Genomic DNA, 21,355 nt, shown 5'->3' on the forward strand with positions numbered 1-21,355 from the left:
CTGAAAAATGGTCTTCCCATACTTTGCGTTCTTGTTTACTTTTTTTGTTTCTGTTAAGCACAATTAAAGTCCCTGCAGAGGGACTGGTATTCATTTGCAGACACATTAAATTGCAACAAGCAATTGCAGAAACAATATTTTCATTGGAAAAATTATATCAGAGCCTTTATTTTGTTTAAAAACAAAAAATGTAAAGTTACATTATGCACAATTAGTTTCAAGCCAAATCTTCAAGTTGGCAAATATAGTTATGTATGTGCTTAGATTTATGGATGTGCTCATTCACACTTAATTTGGCAGAAACCCTGAGAACACCTTCCTGATACTAGTCCTACTGAAGGTGGTAGTATTGCTTGCGACCAAGTGTTTTCAGATGTGAATCTATTGGTCATTGTCCAGAAAAGCAATTTGTGTAATCGAAAGGGATTTAGTGTGTTCTGCAATGTTTTGTTTTTAGCACAGTAATGTCTCTTTCATTTCCACATCTTGCAGCAAACCTCAGTGAAGGGTTTAAAAGTGGTATGTAGCTTTATGAGCCAGTCAGAAGAGGGACACTGTTTTCAGATGTGTCTGGCATGTGTATGAATTGTACATGCCCAAACTTAGGGATCACTGGTGTTATAAGTGAAGCACAGCAGCAAGTATTTGAACAACACTGTGTTATAATTTGAGGGTCAGCCTTATCATTTCCTTTGTGCCATAATGCTTAATGCTCAAGCAAGTCTGCCAGCACTTTCCCCTACAAATGCCCATACATTTCCCTAATGGGGTATAGTGCTTGGTGGAGGGGATTTTCATTTGGAAAATGGTGTTGAAGGAAAGGATACACCCCTTTCCCTCTAGTGCAATGGCCTTGATCTGAATTGAAACACCCTACAGGCTTTTACAGAAATTTAAAAAGACTGGAGATCTACTCAGTGGATCACCAGTCTCTCTCTTAGTCTGGCTTTCAGTGCAGCATATAAAAAGGCTGTAGGAATAATAATAAAAGTCTTGATTTTCTTCTAGTATATTGTGAATACTTAATAAAATAGGCCACATACCAAAAAGCTCCAAAAAATATTCATTTCCTTCTGTAGTTCATCTTATCCAAGTATCTAAAAGAACAGAATGTACCGTTCATTTTAAATTCTGTCGGTTAAATTTAGCAGTAGTGTTTGTTACTGACTAGGAGATTACAGTGTTTTGAAAATTAACTAGAAACAGATTAAACCTATCTCAAAAGATTTCATGGTCCAGCCATAACACACAAAGTTGATACTGCATGCATATAATTAAAAGCATATTTTGTGTGTTCCTCCCCCCACCCCAAAGGCTTTTTGGTTTGGTGCTTGCAAGCTAATTGCTCACTTTGATTTTTAGATATCAAGTCAGGAGATACCATTATTAAATAGTTTGCCATTGATATAGCAACTCAGTTTTCCATGTATAGTTAACAAGTAGAGATTAGGAACAGGCAAAATTAAGAGCAGTTATTTAAGTAATCCACTGCATCCCAAAGATTTAAGATAGGAAATTTAAAGCAACCCCCCCCAAAAACCCCAAAACATAATATTCACTTGCAACTAAGGTGAGGAAAAAACATAGCAAAAACAAATGCTTAGAGCCAACCCGAATATATAGCTCTTTTACAATGGTTCTACAAGATTTAATAGGAAGCAGCTCCATTATTATAGTACACATGTAGATCAACTTCTTTAAAACTCAAGAGGGTGTCAGGAGCAATGCCATATAGCTTACTGCAAGTCAAGCCCTAACTGTGGAATTACTACTGGGAAATGGAGGTGTTCAGCTGCTAAAAGGGAATTCCAGTGAAACATGCTGCTCAGGTGTTGGAAGAAAATGGTCCTGGAGATAAGGTAGTCATTCTGCTATTATGCCTTAGGATAACTTACACTGAATTCTTTCCAGACTCCTACCCGTGGACACAGTAGTCAGATTTCCTGGTCAAGGAAAGCTGAAAACTTTGTTCAAGAAGTCAGCACACAGTCTAAACATTAGCTCATAGTGCAGAGCACACAATTCATATGTCTGTGACATTGTCCCAACACTCCTCCTGCTTCACTTTTAAAGAGCAGGACAGGGCCAGTTATTCCTGTCCCAAGCGAGAAGATTGTGCTTTCATGGTCTTGCGTTCCTATGGAGTTGGGGGTGCTGGATCTGCCCACACCAGTGCTACTGATAGTGACAGAAACCAAGTCCAACCCATCTCCATAGCTACCATGGAAACCTCATTCTCAGGAGATAGAATGGAGACTGACAGGCAGCTCCCCTCTTCCTTCTGCCAACAACATGGGTCTCCCTGCATAGCTCATGATAAAAAACAATTTTAGATATAACTGAATGAGCTTTTGAGAAGACAAGTCAGCCTTCTCAAAAAGTATTAAATAACTTGACATGAAATCAAGTTAATATTTTGGTTTCTGCTAAGCTTTATGCAAGAATCAGCTGTTTATATAAAGAGCAAGATCATCCCGAAGCACAATCATTCCCCATGACAGATGGATTTTGTATGCCTGAACTTGCTGGCCTTGTGGGTTCTTTATGAAGTTTATTAGCAGCTACGATAATGCGACTTTTATTTTGGGGTGTTAGCACTCAAGTAAGAAGTATTCTCATTTTTCAATGATTAATATGGAACTTCAGAAGCTGTGTGTTCCACAATCTCTTGTTTTGGCTCAAAAATGTAAGATTGCATTTGCTATGGCTGAAGGAGCTATATGTTATGCAAAGCAGAACCTCTGGGCTGGGAGCCAGGTAGGGTGCATCAGGCCTCCCCATTTAGCCTGCCTGTCTTATTTTGATCAAACCATGCCCACCTGCCCCACATAGGTGTGGAGCAGATAGGGTCACAACCGAGCTGAAAGATTTCTGGCTCTACTAATATAATTAAGAGTTTCATGCATAATAGGGTATCTTACTGGTTTACTAGAGTTACCAGCTCCATACTGTGTGATATCATGGTTAGATTATCAGATATGGGGATGTTCAAATACCACTTGGCCATGAAGCTTACTGAATAGCCTAGGGCAGACATGTTCAGCCTGTCAACAGTGATCAACTGGTCGATCGCGGGGTTCAATCACGGGCCGAGCACACGCACAACAGAGGCAGAAAGAGAAGCCAGTGTGAGATGGGAGCAGGGAGGGGGAAGAGTGCATAGGCGTATGCAGATGGGAAGGCATGCCATGTGTGTGTGTGAGCGAGAGAGAGAGGAGAGAGAGAGAGAGAGAGAGAGAGAGAGAGAGAGAGAGAGATTGTACACTGATTGGGAGAGAGGAGAAGCATCACCCAGAGATCTTTAGCCCAGCTGGTTTCAGAGGAGAGATCGAAAGAAGATTGTGTGCTGTTTGGGGGTGGGGAGAGAAGTGTCACCCAGAGATCCCCAGACCAGCTGGTTTCAAGGAAGAGATCTAGAGATTGCATGCTGGTTGGGGGGGGGAGGAGAAGCCCTGCCCCCTCGGGGGAAGCAGCCAGCACCTCCACCATCAGGGGAAGTAGCCAGTGCCTGCCCACCCACCCCTGCCCCCTCGGGGGAAGCAGCCTGCCGCCCACCCTGCACGCATCCCCGGGTGGTAGATCACTGCCAGTTTTTGATATTGGATTGTATTTCACAGCCTACTTGAAGCTGGACATGTCTGGCCTAGGGCTAGTCACTATCTTTGATAGAGGTACCTCATGGTGTTGTTGTGAGGGAGAGAGGAAGAAGCATGATGCCACCTTGACCTTGGAAGATGTAAGGAATTTAAGATGATGAAGATGTAGACATTGTGTTATAGCGATAAAATATATGGTGGTAAGACAATTTCCTGCAGAGACAATGCCCCAGTGCTCATATAGTACATTGATCCTTCCTCTCCTCTGTGCTGATACCACCCTGCTGTACAGCAGGAGGACAAAATGGACAGATGGACTTTTTGACAGCTGGGGCAGGACGTACCACTGGTGAAAAATTGCTTTTGCCCAGAGCAGCCCTATATATTAAATGTAATGGAGCATATTTCAAAGATCGCATGCCTCTTATTATTTATATTTGCACTCAGCCACATGATGGACGCCTAATGGCATATATTCATTTGCAACATGGCTAGTATTTTAACCAGCAAAACAGATATATAGAAAGGCATAAATATATTTAACCATTTCAAATTTTTGTGAACACTTACTAATTTCTTTTCATCACAGAGCCTTAAGGCTCAGAGGATTTGGGCTGGTGTCCAATCTCTCAGTAGTGATGAAAAACTTTTTCCCCCTTTAATTTTCCACCCACATCTTGGTCTTTCTTTTGAAAGCCAATAAAGGGATTTAGGGCTGCTTTGGCATTTTATCTTCATAAACAGAATGAGTAGTGCTAAAGCCCACCCTGAAAAGACTGCTGAGTGCAAGAGTGCTAGTTGGTTTTTTGAAGTTGGATTAGCAGATAGCTAGGCTGGGAATACCTATAAATCACAATATTCTAAACTTGGAATCTCTAGGACGTGTTCTGATTTTTGTCTTTACTTTAACAGGATTAGCTGAGCTTGATATTTGTGTGACAGTGAGTTACCGTCTTTGGGAAAAGTTTGGGGTTGAGGGGTACATTTCTTTCAGAAAAGAAGGTTGCTTTTCTTTTACGCCAAGAAATCAGACATTCAGGAACCGAGGGGGCAATTAACTTCTCCAAAAATGTTTTAATTTCTATTAATTCCATGTAACAACAATTCAGAAATGTTGCTGCCATTTCCCTGCCCCTTTTAGGCAACTGAAGGGCAAATAGCTTTATCCTGAAGCTGAACTTTTAATATGATTTATTACAAAAGCAAATGAGGTAATTATTCCTAATTTACATTTCTTTGCACATTGTACATGACTTCATGTTAGGAGGCAGTATGAGAATTTATGTTAGTAAAGATAACATAAAAATGGTTGTTATTTTAAGTCGTAGCTATAAATATTTAACCATTCTGGTTGTGAAGAAACTTTATTCTTGTTATTCATGATAGCAGTTTGATAGCTGCTGCAAAGAGCTATACAGGCAATGACCAATTTAGACATGTCCTAGGGACGCGGGTGGCGCTGTGGGTTAAACCACAGAGCCTAGGACTTGCCGATCAGAAGGTCGGCAGTTCAAATACCCGCAACGAGGTGAGCTCCCGTTGCTTGGTCCCTGCTCCTGCCAACCTAGGAGTTCGAAAGCATGTCAAAGTGCAAGTAGATAAATAGATACTGCTCCAGCGGGAAGGTAAACAGCGTTTCTGTGTGCTGCTCTGGTTTGCCAGAAGTGGCTTAGTCATGCTGGCCACATGACCCGGAAGCTGTACGCCGGCCAATAAAGCGAGATGAGCGCCGCAACCCCAGAGTCTGCCACGACTGGACCTAATGGTCAGGGGCCCCTTTACCTTTAATGACATGCAGTTGCACATGCCTGCATACATAGCACTGAATTCAGAAATAGCCCCAAAATAAAGATGTCATGAACGGGCAGAGTGGACGGGGAAGGGGCAGAGCGGACTTAAGTGCAGTCTGCCAACATATGGGGGTGTCCAGAACGTAACCTCTGCACAAAATGAAGATTGCCTGTAGTTAGTAAAGTACTGAAGGGAAGCGCTTTTTAATGGAGCCCCCTCCCCTCCAATTCAATATGAGTTCCACCCAAACTTCACAGGGTCTATCACATGATAAGATTGTCATGGTGTCTTCATTCCAGACCTTTCCCTGAAAATGTATCTATTAGTGGTAGATACTACAAGGAGACCTCTCCAAATTCTTCATTGCTCCCTTGTGTCTGGAATATCTACAGAATCCTTTGGAATCCTATGGTTTCCTTGGGTGTCTGAGCACTGCACTTCATATTGCTATTAGGTGGCCTGGAAACCATCTGTCCCTGGGCTTCTTAAACCCTGGGATACTGTCATGAAGCACAAAGGTGCAAAGAGCCCTGGGACTTTCAGATTCCTAGGCAGCTAAAGTCCCTACTAAATATTTAGTCATCCTGGAAAACTGTTTACCAGAGTCCTTGCTGTCTGGAATGCTGCCATTTCAGTATGCCAGTTATCTGGGGTGAACTGAGAAACCACACAGAAGCCTGTGTGAGATATTCCCAGTTGTTGCAATCACCACCAACACCAGTTAAGTACATTTTCACGGAAGAGACAAAGCAAGAGAGCTCATGGGATCAAGAGTGGGACTTTGGGTTTATTGCTACCCATTTGATGCCATTGAGGATGCAGTGAATTTGAAATGTAGAATTTGTGTGTGTGTGGTGATGGTGAAACAGGTTGTATTCTGATTTCATTTTTAGCAGGGGAAATAACGCTTATTAGCTGAGCCCTTTCTGAATATTTCAAGTTCCTTGAATTACTTAATCTAGTGATAAACAGTAGAAGAAGAAATCTTTCGTTAATAGGATTTTACTAGATTTTAATATTCACATTTGTAAAAAACCCTATACACTGGTACCTCAGGTTACATACGCTTCAGGATGAGAACAGAAATTGTGCTCCAGCGGCGCAGCAGCATCAGGAGGCCCCATTAGCTAAAGTGGTGCTTCAGGTTAAGAACAGTTTCAGGTTAAGTACGGACCTCCGGAACGAATTAAGTACTTAACCCGAGGTACCACTGTAGTTTAATTCAGATATCCTTCCCCCACCCCCCAAGACAGGGGAAATTAAACATTGCATGTACTGTAGTAACCAAACCATCTTTGCATGTTAAATGAAAAACATGTGGTGGATTTCTCAGTGACGCTTTCCTCTTTTTACTAATCAAAACCAGAAGAAAAGCAGTGGCATTATGGTATGGTGAGTAGACTGAGCACACTTTGAATAAATATCCATTTCATGTTGTCAGAATAAATTAGCATACAATTGTAATGATGTGGAACTTCAGAACTACCTTCTGCCAAATTGGGGAATTGAAGTATCTGAAGCTCTCCTACCCATTGGTTATACAGGGTGCCTTTGGGTACTTATAGATGGGTCTTAATATTGCAAATGGGTTTCCGAGATTGCAAACAGCCTCTTGGCAACAGTTGGGCGTTTTTTAACCATTGGATTTTTCATGGAAACGGTAAATTAGGATTAAGGGAGTTAAGATCTAGATGAAGACAATGTCATGTGGACAGTGTGAGAAACTTGCATGCTTGAGGAGTATCAATCCCACAATAATCTCACCTGCCTGGAAGTACCCTTTATCTCTGGATCGAAGCATTAGTAGCCTTTTACCTTGCATGGTGGTGGTTGTTTTCATTTTGTACATCAAAAATCACTAAAATATATTAACAAAGAAGAAACAAGCATGCCAACACTTTGTAAAAGAAAGGAGGTCTGGAGGCTTCAACTAGGGTAGAACACAGTGACTACAGTAGGTTGCTTGTGGAGGCACACTACTAACAGCCTAGAATACCACGTTTGTGGGATTTACATTGGCTGCCAATCTGCTCTTGTGCCAAGTTCAGGGATTGGGTACTAAAATATAAGGCCCTATAGAGCTCAGGACCAAGTTGCTTGTAGGTTACTGGATTCCATAGGAGAGTTTCTCCTTGAAGTCCCCAAAATGCGGCAGGGCTTTCAGTGTGGCTGCCCCTGTTCCATGGAATAGTTTTACTGCTGAGATGTCACATGCTGTCAAGCACTTTCTGTATTTTCTGCAAACAAAGAACTATTTTTGTTTCAACAAGCTTTTCCAGAAAAATGAAAAGGTCCCTGCTTACATTTTAAATCTATGGCAATTTGTTTTTGTATTTTTAACCATGATTTTTAGATGTTTTATGATATGGCTGTAAATCATCTTGAGGCATATGTAAAAGGTGATTCATAAATTTATTATAATAATAGAAGAGATAAAATAGTAGGAAAGGAAGGCTAAATTATTTTTATCTTCAGAGATTTGGATACCTGCACATTTTTGCATATGAGAATAACTTTGTTGATTAATCATTTTATTTGTATGTCGCCTTTCCAAAGTTAAAACCATGCTCAAGGCAGCTTACAACATATAAAAACCACAAACATAACAAAAGTAGTCACACGCATATGTATTGTCCTACACATGCCTTTTCCATTATTTCCTGGAAAGGTCAAATGACTATGAAAACTTCCCTTGATGATTTATACAATGTGAATCAGATTTCTCTTTTTAAGCCCTACTTTGCTTGCAGTTAAGAAGTCTATTTGGACAGCAAAACAAAGCAGGCTATACAAAAATCACAACCAGTGGGAACTTCAATAAAAGGACAGATTAACAAGAGGCTTGGAAATGATTAAAACTAGGTGTGCTTTTCCCTTCAGTACAGAATTTTATTAAACTTTTGTTGACATCTGATAAAATTAATACAAGTAAAGCAAGCTGCTAATGTTAATTTGAAATGCTTAATTTTATCTTAAAAATCCAAGAAGAAATTGGCTTTATTTTCTGATACCTTATATGATAAAAACCATTTTGCAGAGCTTACCTTAATGCAGAACAAATTAGTTAGCTATATTAGCCGGGGGGGGGGGTATTGTGTTGTTTCTGTCTTCAACAACCTTTTAAACCAACTTTTCAACTGTAGTGTGTGTCTAAAAGTAGAATCTTGTTGGCTGAAAATGAGAGAGATGGAGAAGGGCCTTTGTACTTTGTAGAACACAAAAGGGTGAAGTATCTGAAAGCCTTGTATTTTATGCTTGGAATCTTCCACAACCCCTGTTCAGGCATTCATTCAGTTTGGCTTCACTTGGCCTCATCCTTCTTTTAATTTTGCCTCAGCCACAGCTCCTGAAGTGCCCTCAATGAGCTATATCAACTTAGGTCATAGGGTTCCCAAATAAAGTGAATGCAGCTGTCAGGGGTTCAGGGAGAGAAGAGCAGATGAGGGAGGAGACAGAGAGCGAGGGGGAAGAATCCCAGAGCGACAAGGAAGAGGATGACAATGACCAAAGGTCGTCCATGAGTTTGTCCAGTGAGTCAGAGGATTCCCAAAAGGGAGCCCCCCTGGTCAGGCCAAGGGGAGCTCAAGGGGGAAGCAGTCAGGGGCAGGGGAGCGAAGGGAGAGGCCCCAGTGGGAGTTGGAGATCGGGGCCGGCTTCTCCGCCGGAACGGAGTGAAGGGGGTGGAGTTACCAGTGTGTCAGAGGGAGCAGAGCAGGAAGCAGAGAGGGGAAGGAGATCGGGGCAAGACGTCCTGCCGGAAGGGGCGGAGAGTAGTACCGGCAGCAGTGTAGCGGTCGAGAGGAAGGTCAGGAGCAACGTACGCGCGCCAAGTTCAAATGTGGAGGCGCGCGGAAGTGAGGGAAGCCCTGGGGAGGAGCCTGGCCCCAAAGCGAGAAGGAGGGGGGAACAGGCGTCAGAGGAGTCAGCTTCTGAGGAGTCCCGACGGGAGGGAGCCCAGGGGGGCAGAAAGACCCTGCGGAAAAGGAAGGAGAGGAAGAGGTGGTCCAGGACAAGGCTCTTAAGCTGGTGCAGGGGCGGGACTGATTCAGAGGGGACTTCAGCGGTCTGAAGTCACAGACGTAGAGCCACGGAGATGGAATGTAAAACCAGCAATGTTCTTCAATAAAGACTTTTGTACATACTCTGGATTGGACTTGGGTCTCTTGTGAGCTGGGACCATGGGTGGCTCTGACAGTAAGTCCCCTCTCAAAGAACGCAAAAAATTTTTTTGCAAAGCTCACCAACGGTAGCAGCCATGAGTGCGGAGGAGCAGCTGCAAGCGCTGGGGAACCAGGTTACCGAACTCACAGCTGCAGTCATTGCATCTCAAAAGAAGAATGACGAACTGGAGAAGCGCTGCCAGGACCTGCAAACAAGGTGGGAGCATGCAAGCAGGACAGGGTTCCCGGGGTCCAGATCGGAGGGAGTTGGACTTGGAAGGCGGGGGGGCACCCTAGTCACCCACTTCGATGGGAACCTGAAGCACTACCCTAGTTTCAGAGCAGACGTCTTGTAATCACTGCATTTGCTTCGCAATGATTTTAAAGATGAAGAAGAGAAGGTGGGATTTATAGTGTCGCATTTGCATGGGGAGGCTAGAGCTTGGCTGCGCAATTTGTGGCGCGAAGATGGCCCTGCCCGCCGCGATTCTGATGAATTTATTAAAGCGATGGATGCTTGTTTCCAGTCAACTGTGGATCTGGATATTGCATGCAGGGAGATGCATGGACTGCGGCAAGGCAAAGCCACAGTACGTCAGTATCATTCCAAATTCTTCGCATTATTGACTGTGTTGGGCTGGGAGAAGGATTGCAAACCAGTGAGAGATTTGTTCTGGGAAGGCCTCAGCGGCCCCATCAAGGATGAGCTTGCCAGGGGAGACAGACCCCAGACCCTAGAAGACGTGGTGCAGAGGGCTCTTGCGATAGGAGTAAGACACGAGGGACGCCCTTGGCATGATGGGGAAGGACACCAGGCGCGTGCACCAGCAAGGACACCCCCTTTTATCCCCAGGGACTTCAGCCAGGCACATCCCTCGCCTTTGGGGAGGCAGGGAGAAGAGCCGATGGAAATTGGTGGTGCTAGGGCTCAGACACCAGCCAGAGCCCCTGTTTCCGGTACAGTAAAGGCGAAGCCTCCTAGAGGGACCAGGAAATGTTACATCTGTGACAGTGCACAGCATTGGCGAAAGAGTGCCCCCAGAGGCTCCAGAAACACACTGCAGCTTTAGCAACAGTGGCAGCAGAAGTGAAGCAAGGAGAGCAACCTCAGGGAAACGACAGTGCCTGGCTGGAAGCAGAGCTGCTGGGGCTCAGCCAGGCGGATCTGTAGAGCAGTCCCCAGCGCTTTCGCAACGCACAGACCCTTTACCACCCAAGCCAGCAGTGCAGCTCACTGCAACTCTTCAGTTGCCGAATGGAACCACCCTGGAAGTTCCCATCACGATCGATTCTGGGAGCAATGCGGATTTTGTGGGGATGCAATTTGTCAAGCAGCATCGCATAGCGCTTCTGCCCGCAACAATGCCTCTGAACGTAGTTACGGTGGATGGCAGGAAATTGCTAGGAGGGCAAGTTGTGCAACAGACGCCTCCCATGGTGATGCGGATTGGAAATCATCGAGAAGTCATTAGCTTCAATGTCACCCACCTGTCAGACACGCCCATAGTATTAGGCATGAGTTGGCTGGAGAGGCACAGTCCCGCTGTAGTGTGGTACCAACGGCAGATCACCTTCTGCTCATCGTATTGTGCTCAACATTGCATCCAGTCCAGCCAGGAGGAGGGGGCTGAGCAGCAGCTGCAACTTGGCATGATGCAGGCAGTGCCTCGCAAGTACGAAGGATTCTTGGAGGTTTTCTGCGAGAAGGAAGCTGACAAGTTGCCGCCCCACAGGCCTTACGACTGTGCGATCGACCTGGTGCTGGGGGCGCAGCTGCCGACTGCAAAGCTGTATTCCATGTCGGAGGACGAGATGCAAGAGCTCAGAGAGTTCATAGAGCATAATTTGAAGCGCGGATTCATCCGGGAATCCAAAGCAGTGGGGGGCAGTCCTGTTTTCTTTGTGAAGAAGAAGGACACGCCCCAAAAAAGACTCATTGTGGACTACCGGTTCATAAACAGAATGACTAAGCCCAAGGCCTTTCCCATGCCCAAGATTGACGACCTCCTAGCGACCGTGAGGAAGGGGAAGATCTTCACCAAGTTGGATCTGTGTGGAGCGTACAACCTCATCCGTATCCGGGAGGGCGATGAGTGGAAGACTGCCATGTTCACGCCTCTCGGCACGTATGAATACAGAGTTATGCCGTTTGGTCTCCAAAATGGATCTCACGTCTTCCAAGCCTTTATGCATCACGTGCTGGCGGGACTCCTCTACAAGAAGTGTGTGTGTTTTCTCGACGACATCCTGATCTTCTCGGAATCGTCGGAAGCTCATGAGAAAGATGTAAAGGAGGTCCTGCAGAGACTGCGGGAGCACAGGCTCTACGCCAAGTTGGAGAAGTGCCAGTTTGATGTGACGGAGGTGGATTTCCTCGGGTACAAGCTGTCCGACGAGGGGCTGGCCATGGACAGCGTCAAGGTCCGAGCGGTGTTGGACTGGAAGAGCCCACGCAATCGGAAGGAAGTCCAGAGATTCATCGGGTTCGCCAATTTCTACCGCAAATTCATCAGAGGTTTTGCAAAGGAGACGGCAGCAATCACGGACACCCTCAGTTCCAAGAAGAAGAAGTTCACTTGGACGGAACAGGCGGAGCGCTCTTTTCGGAAGCTTAAAAGCCTCTTCGCCTCCGAGGAGCAGCTGCTGCACGTGAATCCCGGCAAGCCCATGCGAGTAGAAACCGACGCGTCCGACAGAGCGGTTGGAGCCGTCCTCCTGCAAGAAGATCCGCAAGGGAATTGGAGACCTGGTGCCTTTTACTCCCGGAAGCTCAGCAAGACGGAGCAAAACTACACCATATGGGACAGGGAGCTGTTGGCTATTCACGCAGCTTTCAAAGCGTGGCGACACTTCCTCATAGGAGCCAAGCACACAGTGCAGGTCCGCACGGATCACAAGAACTTAGAGTATTGGCGAACAGCGAAGCTGCAGAGCCAAAGACACATGCGCTGGGCAGAATTCTTCGCGGATTTCGACTTCAGAATAGAATACATCCCGGGGGATTCCAACGTTATAGCCAATGCGCTCTCCAGGAAACCGCAATATCTTGAGGAGGCGGCACCAATAGCAGCCAAGCACATTTTCGCACCGCAGGCGTGGGCGTGCGCTGCCATTGCAGTCGACCTGGACGCGGTGCGACGCGCGTTGCAAGTGGATCAGTTTGCACAATCCAAGATGGAGGAGCTGCGCAGGGGTTCACAGAGAGACGATGAGTTCCAGTTACGAGACGGGCTGTTGACTCGCAAAGGTGCCCTCTACGTACCAAGCGACGAGCTCCACGCAAGGGTTCTGCAGCAGTTGCACAACGCCCCCAGTGCGGGCCACTTCGGCAAGGAGAAGACAATAGAACTAGTGGCCGGGGACTTTTGGTGGCCCCAGATGCGGGGAGAGGTGGCGGATTACGTCGCCAGGTGTGACACCTGTCAGAGGTCCAAACCAGTACACCAGAAGCCAGCGGGGTTGCTGGAACCGCTGGAGACGCCGCAGCAACCGTGGGAGAGGGTGGCGCTGGACTTTGTTACTGATCTACCCAGCTCCAGGGGCAAGACGGCGGTACTGGTGGTTGTGGACCTGTTCACCAAGATGGCGCACTTCATTCCTTGTGCCAAGGTGGCGACGGCTGAACAGACCGCCAAACTCTTCGTCGACCACGTGTTCAGAGTGCATGGACTGCCGCAGTCCATCCTGTCCGACAGGGGGCGCCAATTTGTTTCCAATTTTTGGCAGAAGCTTCTAGGTATCCTGCACGTCAAGATCAACTTAGCGTCGGCGAGACATCCACAGACCAACGGCCAAGCAGAGAGGGTCAACGTGATCATGCAGCAGTACCTGAGATGTTACGCCAATCAGCGACCGGCAGCGTGGGTGGACTACCTGCCGATGGCTGAGTTTGCCTACAACAACACGAAGCACGCGTCGACGGGGGTGACGCCGTTCTTCGCGAACAATGGCCGTCATCCCAGAACCTTTCCGGGGCTCGTAGCAACGGGAGAGGGGGTGCCGCAAGAGGCCGACCAGTTCGCAGCAGAGCTGCAAGAGGTGCACGAGGAGCTGCGGAGACATTTGGAGCTAGCCAAACAAGCCTATAAGGTGCAGGCGGACAAACACAGAAGGGCGGGAGAGGACATCCAGGTGGGGGACTGGGTATGGTTAGCAGCCCAAGCGATGCCAGCCAAGTCGTTAGCCAAGAAGAAGCTAGGACACAGGCAGCTAGGGCCATACCAAGTTGAGGCTAGGATCAATCCTGTAGCGTTTCGACTGGTCCTCCCCGAAGGATCCAGAGTGCACCCGGTCTTTCACAGGTCGGTGCTCACTCCCTACAAGGCCCCGCACAGGTTTCAGGAGTCAGAAACAGTACCAGATCCACGCAAAGAGTCACCCAAGAGGGGGGGTCACCTAGGGCCGAACCACTCAACGAGGTCACAGAGATTCTGGACTCAAGATGGGGGGCTGACGGAGTTGAATACTTTCTCGCCAGAGAGGGTACCCCAGCCAGTGCCAATAGTTGGGTGCCGGGCTACGCGTTAGACGAACCCCTTTTGAAAGACGAGTTCCATGCACTTTTCCCACATAGACCCATGCCAGCCGAGCACTTTGATGACTGGCTCTTTACGCCCACATTTTCAGATAGCACTTTCAGGGGCTTTTCTTCCACCGAGGGAGGAACGGCAGAATTGAGCCCGCCCAGAGGATCGTGTTCGGGGGTGGACACACTACCCTCGGATTGGTGGGAGGAGCAACCAGAGGAGGACTGGCGTAAGAGGTGGATGATGGGGCCTTGGCAGGCAGCACCAGACGAAGTAGCGATGGAAGAGGAGACTGAGAACACTTTGGGTGAAGAGCCCGAGTTCGAACACACATACACAGAACTGCCAGCAGAGGACATTGGAGTAGACGACCTGTATCCCGAATCTACCTCCGAAGAGCCGCAGCTCCCACAACCTGCACCCGACGGGAGGGAGGGGGGAAGGGGGGGCTTCGAGGGGGGGATGGATGTCAGGGGTTCAGGGAGAGAAGAGCAGATGAGGGAGGAGACAGAGAGCGAGGGGGAAGAATCCCAGAGCGACAAGGAAGAGGATGACAATGACCAAAGGTCGTCCATGAGTTTGTCCAGTGAGTCAGAGGATTCCCAAAAGGGAGCCCCCCTGGTCAGGCCAAGGGGAGCTCAAGGGGGAAGCAGTCAGGAGCAGGGGAGCGAAGGGAGAGGCCCCAGTGGGAGTTGGAGATCGGGGCCGGCTTCTCCGCCGGAACGGAGTGAAGGGGGTGGAGTTACCAGTGTGTCAGAGGGAGCAGAGCAGGAAGCAGAGAGAGGAAGGAGATCGGGGCAAGACATCCTGCCGGAAGGGGCGGAGAGTAGTACCGGCAGCAGTGTAGCGGTCGAGAGGAAGGTCAGGAGCAACGTACGCGCGCCAAGTTCAAATGTGGAGGCGCGCGGAAGTGAGGGAAGCCCTGGGGAGGAGCCTGGCCCCAAAGCGAGAAGGAGGGGGGAACAGGCGTCAGAGGAGTCAGCTTCTGAGGAGTCCCGACGGGAGGGAGCCCAGGGGGGCAGAAAGACCCTGCGGAAAAGGAAGGAGAGGAAGAGGTGGTCCAGGACAAGGCTCTTAAGCTGGTGCAGGGGCGGGACTGATTCAGAGGGGACTTCAGCGGTCTGAAGTCACAGACGTAGAGCCACGGAGATGGAATGTAAAACCAGCAATGTTCTTCAATAAAGACTTTTGTACATAATCTGGATTGGACTTGGGTCTCTTGTGAGCTGGGACCACGGGTGGCTCTGACAGCAGCATAGTCCATTAGCATTTCCCATGGAATTAGCATGTTTCCGGGCAGGGGCAAGTCTGCTGCCAAATACAAAAGCCCTGAAAAAGCCAGAAGGAGGAGAGCATTTACCTCAAGCATCTCAAGAGATGTTGGGGGTTGAACCTGAAACCTTTTACCTGCAGAATAGATGCTGTGCCACTGAGCTATGGGAGTGCTAAAGCTTTGCTCATGAGATGACATGACTACAACAATGCAGAGAATTGGTTTCCTGTAACATCTGGCCGACCCCAGCCACACCAAACAATAATAATAGCACTTGCCATGTTTTGTGACTGAAAAACTGCAGGTGTCCATTTCTCTGTGAAGTTGCAGTTCCCTCTGCAGTGAGTTTTTAAGCAGCTCCCTCATTGCAATTTATTGTCCAACGTTCTAAAAATGGCAGTGGTATTTAGACGGAGGCAATGAGATGTTTCATTTGCTTGGTCATAATATTTCATTTCTGATCCCCCTATAATAAGGCAATAGAATCACTTCCTGTGTTTTACCTGGTTGTGTGCATAATTTTGAAGAACAAAGCCAGCTGGGATATACTTTAAAGCCACAGTGACATTAATAACTCGGAGACATTTGTTGCTGTTCCTCTACGTCAAGTTAAATGTGTTTGGACCAAAAGTAATTACAGAAGAAGAAATATTTTGATCTTGGTGCATAAATTATTCCTAAGAAATGCACGGCTGGCTCTAATTCCCATGTTATAAGTTTCAGCTCCTGTTTATGGCTATTGTATAAATTGCTCTGAGACTGTAAAGGAAAATGTGGCATTTCAACAAATACTTAAACTTTTAATGAGACCTGTGTTTTGCAAGAAATCATAGCCACTTGCTGAACACCACCAAACATGGTATCAGTATCAGATTTCCACAAGCCTAGTTGTGGAGAGGAGAAAAAAACTACTTTCTAGAAGTATTATTGTTTCCTACAGGTACTGCCATTGTTTTTAGCTTGTACCAATCCAATATAGTACAATCTCAATTTCATAGTTTTAAGATACGGTATGTCAGCTCAGCTGCTGCAAGAAAGGGAATGCAGTTTAAAAACAAATGCCATTGCCTATGACAAATAAGTAGTATACTTTATTACTAAAATATTATTTTACTTTATCTTTTTAAATCCAAAAGAGATATCCATTCTATATATGCTGGGGAGCTATTACACAAATCATACCTGTTCAATAGTTCATTTGGGAGATAGACCATATGCTTGACAAGTAGAGCACCTCAAGTTGAATCCTTGGCCCTCTAGTTAAAAGGGTAAGATAAGTAAGAAGACCTCTTTGCCTGAGACCTTGGAGAGCTACTGTTATAAGCAGACCCGGCATGGAAAGAGCTTTTAAGTGCTCTGCCTTGCTTGCTGGGCTAGGCCTGCTCAGCGTAGCTAGGAATGCTCATGCGAGATCTTGCGGGAACTGGCACAGCCCTGCAAGCTCTCTTGAGTATCCCAAATTCCACATAATGAGTGGGCCTTGCTCCATAAGCAAGGTGGAGAGCTTTTAAGCTTGCATTTAACAGGTGGTGTCACTGATTTCCAACAATACCTGCATCCAGAGGACCTTCTAACTCCCTAGAGCAGCTTTTCAAGGAATGCAAAGGGCATTATCAGAAAGGAGCTAGAAAAACTCTTTTGTATGAGAGGAACCCAGTCCAAGCATCTCTGGATCCAAGCCATCATTTGCTGTGCCAGAGCACATGCAGCAGAGTGCTATGGAACAGGGACAATTTTTGATAGAAGACTTATTCCCTCATAATCAAGGACATGTGGAAACCCTTTTCACACCATACAGTTATCTGGAAAATGAATATTGGATGAGAGCATAGACATATGAAAGATTCCCCCATAGGAGGAGAAGTAGCTTCTGTTTCTCTTGTTACCCATGGACACAAATGCAAACTTATCTCTAGATGGCTGCAATGTCAATTGATGGCTCATATATGTGAAAAACACCTTATAGATCAAATCCTTCTATATTGTATTGTGTTTTTAATATTTGATTGGGAGCTGCCCAGAGTGGCTAGGGAAACCCAGCCAGATGGGCGGGGTATAAATAATAAATTATTATTATTATATATGAATGCACTTATGTGTTGTAGTATTAAATGTGTTGTAGTTCCTCTGGTTATCTTCTTCTTCTTCTTCTTCTTCTTCTTCTTCTTCTTCTTCTTCTTCTTCTTCTTCTTCTCCTTGTTAGCACTTCATTGCTGGTCTCTAAACCTTCCATATAATAATATTCCTGGGGCTGTTATAGTGGTTGTTTTGTTCTATTGATATGGTATAATCAATGCATTCATATTTATGTTCTTAAATGTCTTATAAGTTACTTGGAGACCTCAGAGTAACAAGTGACTAATAACACAAGTAATAATAAATGATTAAAATGTATCACAAGCTCTTTGGGAACAGGCTCCTCCTTTTCCTTGGCACCTGCAACATAAAATCCTTGGCATTAGGACAAACTATAAATCGGATGAAAGGAAGACACCTTTTTTTATTCCACCTTCCTCTTGCAGCCCCCTGTACCCCCTGAAAATCTGCTCTGGAGGGTTTGGGGAACCCTCTGGAGCAACCTGAGAAGTGGTGCAGAAACTGCAGGCAGGAGGGAATCAGTGTCAGTTGATTCCTGTATCCGGCAACCTCCATTGGATCTTGGCCCTTTCTGTGAATGGAAAAAGTCATTCAATATGTGGAGCTGCAAGTCTGTATCTAATCACTTACATTTAAAAGGAAATACTGTAAAAACCACATTTTTGCCATAAGCAATTGCAAATGTATATTCCTTGTTGTCATCCTTAGGAAAAATGTCCAGTGATCGCGCTTTTAGGAAACAGCAACAGCTCAACAATATGGTGGCCTTAGTGAAAAAGCTGGCTAAACCTGGAGATAAAATTGTGGATTTTTGCAGTGGTGGGGTAAGGTATTTTATTTGTTTGTTTGTTTGTTTGTTTGTAGATTCAGTCACAGTTGGTTTTGTATGTTTATAAGTCCAACAGTACAAGAGTCCAAAACTCTGGAATTTGATCTGCTTCCAAAATCTCTATCAATATTTTATTGGAATATTTTGTTGTCAAATGGATCAGCTCTTTGGGATCAAGGTTTATTTGTGCACTTTCTTCTGCTTTGAACAGGGCCATGTTGGAATTGTCCTTGCTCACGTACTTCCATCATGTCAGGTAAGGTTTCAGTAAAATGTAAATTCAGACTTTAATAACCTGGAATTTCAGATACACAATTAAATGTAGGCTGTTTGTAAAATATGTGAAAGTGATAGAATTATCTAAATCAAACACCCACTCACGTTTTTTTGTGGTAGAATAAAGTACTTAATTTACCCATTCTCATATTCTGAGTAAGATAAAGCACTGTTTTTCACTCCCAGCAATAAAATTAGTATGACTGAAGGCAACTTTTAAAAAGTAAGAATAAAAGTAGCACAGGGACATCCTCAAACCAGCTCTCCAAACTCTCAAATAGACACTCTAAAACCTTTTTGCATGCAAAACATTGATTCTGCGACTAAGCTAAAGCCATTGTTTGAGAACATGAAATTAATTCTTCCATTTCAGTGCAGTTAAGCAAGATCCTACAAGCTGGGGGTATGGCTTATGGGGAGAGGCTCCTGGTGGACAAGCAGGAGGTGGGGTTTGTGGCTTTCATGGTCTGACAGCCCCTTCCTTATTCTAGGTCCAATATAAAACCTTGCATGAACTAATCTCAAACTATGGCTAATTTGGGGTAGTTTTTCATTTTGGCTAAGTTGTTTTACAGAGAACATTACTCCTTTCTGGGCTTAGTAACAGAGAAAACCATCAACACCCCCCCCCCAAAAAAGAGTGAGCAATCCTATCACAGTTTAAACAAAACAAAAACTCAATTGGAAATCACAATAAAAAACCCAGATTGGCAATCTATGTTTTTTCCCATTCTTCTAGAAGGCTTTTCTATGAGAAATGCCCTGATGCAGTTACTGGCTGATAGAGAAATGCCCAGATGCAGTTACTGGCTGATAAACTATAGAAGCGGGATCTGTATGCTTCCCTAAGGAGCAACACATCTCCATATTAAGTCTCAAGGAGATTTTCTCTGGGAAATTTGAGTCTATCATGTTCAGGCCTACAAGTGAACCTGAAAAAGTTGGCCATCTTCCAAATGCTTGAAAAATGAACCAGAGAGGTCTGTTCACAGATACCTTTGGGAACTGCTACTTCCACAGTTCTCCAAAATTGTGTTAACTGGGTCCAATTGCCACAAATGTGTTTGAAGGAACTAGATGTGACAGGCACCATGTGTTTTAATTTGAAAAAAAATGTAATTTTTGCAATATTTTCCTTTGTAGGAGCAAAGTCTGGCTACATATAGGATAGTTGCCATATGCAATATAACTAAATGCTCCCAGCCTGTGGTCTTATGCAGATTAGCACCTACTCACAAGATGGGATACTAGATTCTGCGCAGTACCAGAAGAAGATACCTTTTCTTTCTGCCTTGATTAATTTATTTATAAAGCTATTTGTATACCACTGTGTCCTTAAAAAACTCCCAAAGGAGTTTACAGCAACAATACATAAAACCACACATTAAAAACCATAACAAGTTAAAAACAGACATCAACTAACCATTGTGGAAGGATGTATTCTTAATTGCCTGCATAGGTGTAGCACAATATAAAAGTTTCCAGCATGCATTTAAAAGTTGGCATACAAGTGTTGCCTGCTGAATCTCTATTGGCAGAACCAGACTGTCCCTTTCACTGGGGCAGCAGCAGTCATAGATTTGTTGCTGCATCAATGTCAGGCTTGGAAGCCCCTCCGATAGGTTAGCAACATGGAGGTACTTTGTGTTATGCTTTGAAAGCAGGCCGTACAATCTTTCACTAAGAAAGCAGTGAAGTTTGCTTGGCATGCACAAAATCCTGCATAGTCTGGTTTGATTAAAGGATAGAGTCAAGTGAAGTCTGCTGTTATTAATGACTGGACAGATACATTTCTGTTTCAGAATACAACTCTCTCACCTGCCCCTGCCCTGGCAAGTGCTTCAACATGCTGTTGCAACAATTTTTATTTCACCAAAAAGTTTACCATAACTAACTGTTATTTTGTGTAAAATATAGATCATATTGGTAGAAAATAAAGAGTTGTCACTGACACGTGCTGAAGAAAGAAGCAGTGTGTTAGGATTAGACAACATTTGGTTCATCCAAGCAAATATGGACTATTTTAAAGGAAATTTTAATATAGGGGTAAGTGATTTTGAAAAGATTCATACTTTGCTGTTATGTAATGTTAAAAAGAAAATACTGTCTTCATATATTGTCTTATCACTTATAACCTATCACTTAATATTACGTAACCTCAACTTATTTTTCTATAAACCCTGCTATTGTATAAACTTGTGTTAACGGGAAATCAGAAGTTAGAGTTCTGAGCTATTCCTAATTTGTTGATTCCCAACGGTTGTGCTGTGCACAAAATAAGGAATTCAAGTGTCCTCCATGCTGCCTTATAAGGCCAAATGAACATACAAGTTCAGAAAACAACTGAAGTTAATTAGTACAGTACTGAAATGGTGACATGGCAAAGAGGAGGCAGGAGGATTTTATTTTATCTTATTGCAAGCAAATAGTAATAATGGAGCATTGAAGTTAGCTCTTGGAAGAGTGCGTTTAAAACCAGAACATAATTAGCTCTGTGAAATGTCAGCTTCCAATAATTATAACATTATTCAACACGAAGAAGTATGAAATGTCAGTAGAGATGATTTCTTAATAGGATAGTGACAGGAATAGTTGATACAAGTTCAGTTGATACACAAGGAGGCAAGAAGATACTAAGAGATGATACAGACATAAGGCAGTCTGGTCCTTGAACATGCTTAAGGCTGTAATGCAGTGGAGAGAAACTTTTTCCAGCGCAAGGGTGGTATTTCCTTCTTGGCAGCCTCCTAGGGTCACATGCCCAAGATGGGCAGGGCCTGAAGCAAAAGTGGATAGAACAATGAATG

The 21,355-nt window shown here is 45.0% G+C and overlaps 1 protein-coding gene across 2 annotated transcripts in view; it reads left to right on the forward strand.

Annotated features, from left to right (window-relative positions):
- Window positions 1-21,355, forward strand: part of GSTCD (glutathione S-transferase C-terminal domain containing) — a 62,567-nt gene that overhangs the window by 26,509 nt on the left and 14,703 nt on the right. For both annotated transcript variants that reach the window (XM_081925009.1, XM_081925010.1), the window contains 3 exons: window positions 18,152-18,267; window positions 18,484-18,528; window positions 20,466-20,594. In XM_081925009.1, the coding sequence (XP_081781135.1) occupies window positions 18,152-18,267; window positions 18,484-18,528; window positions 20,466-20,594 (290 nt within the window). The remainder of the gene's footprint in view (window positions 1-18,151; window positions 18,268-18,483; window positions 18,529-20,465; window positions 20,595-21,355) is intronic.

The sequence above is a fragment of the Podarcis melisellensis genome (assembly GCF_964234715.1).
Source record: "Podarcis melisellensis genome assembly, chromosome: 9".
NCBI lineage: Eukaryota > Metazoa > Chordata > Lepidosauria > Squamata > Lacertidae > Podarcis > Podarcis melisellensis.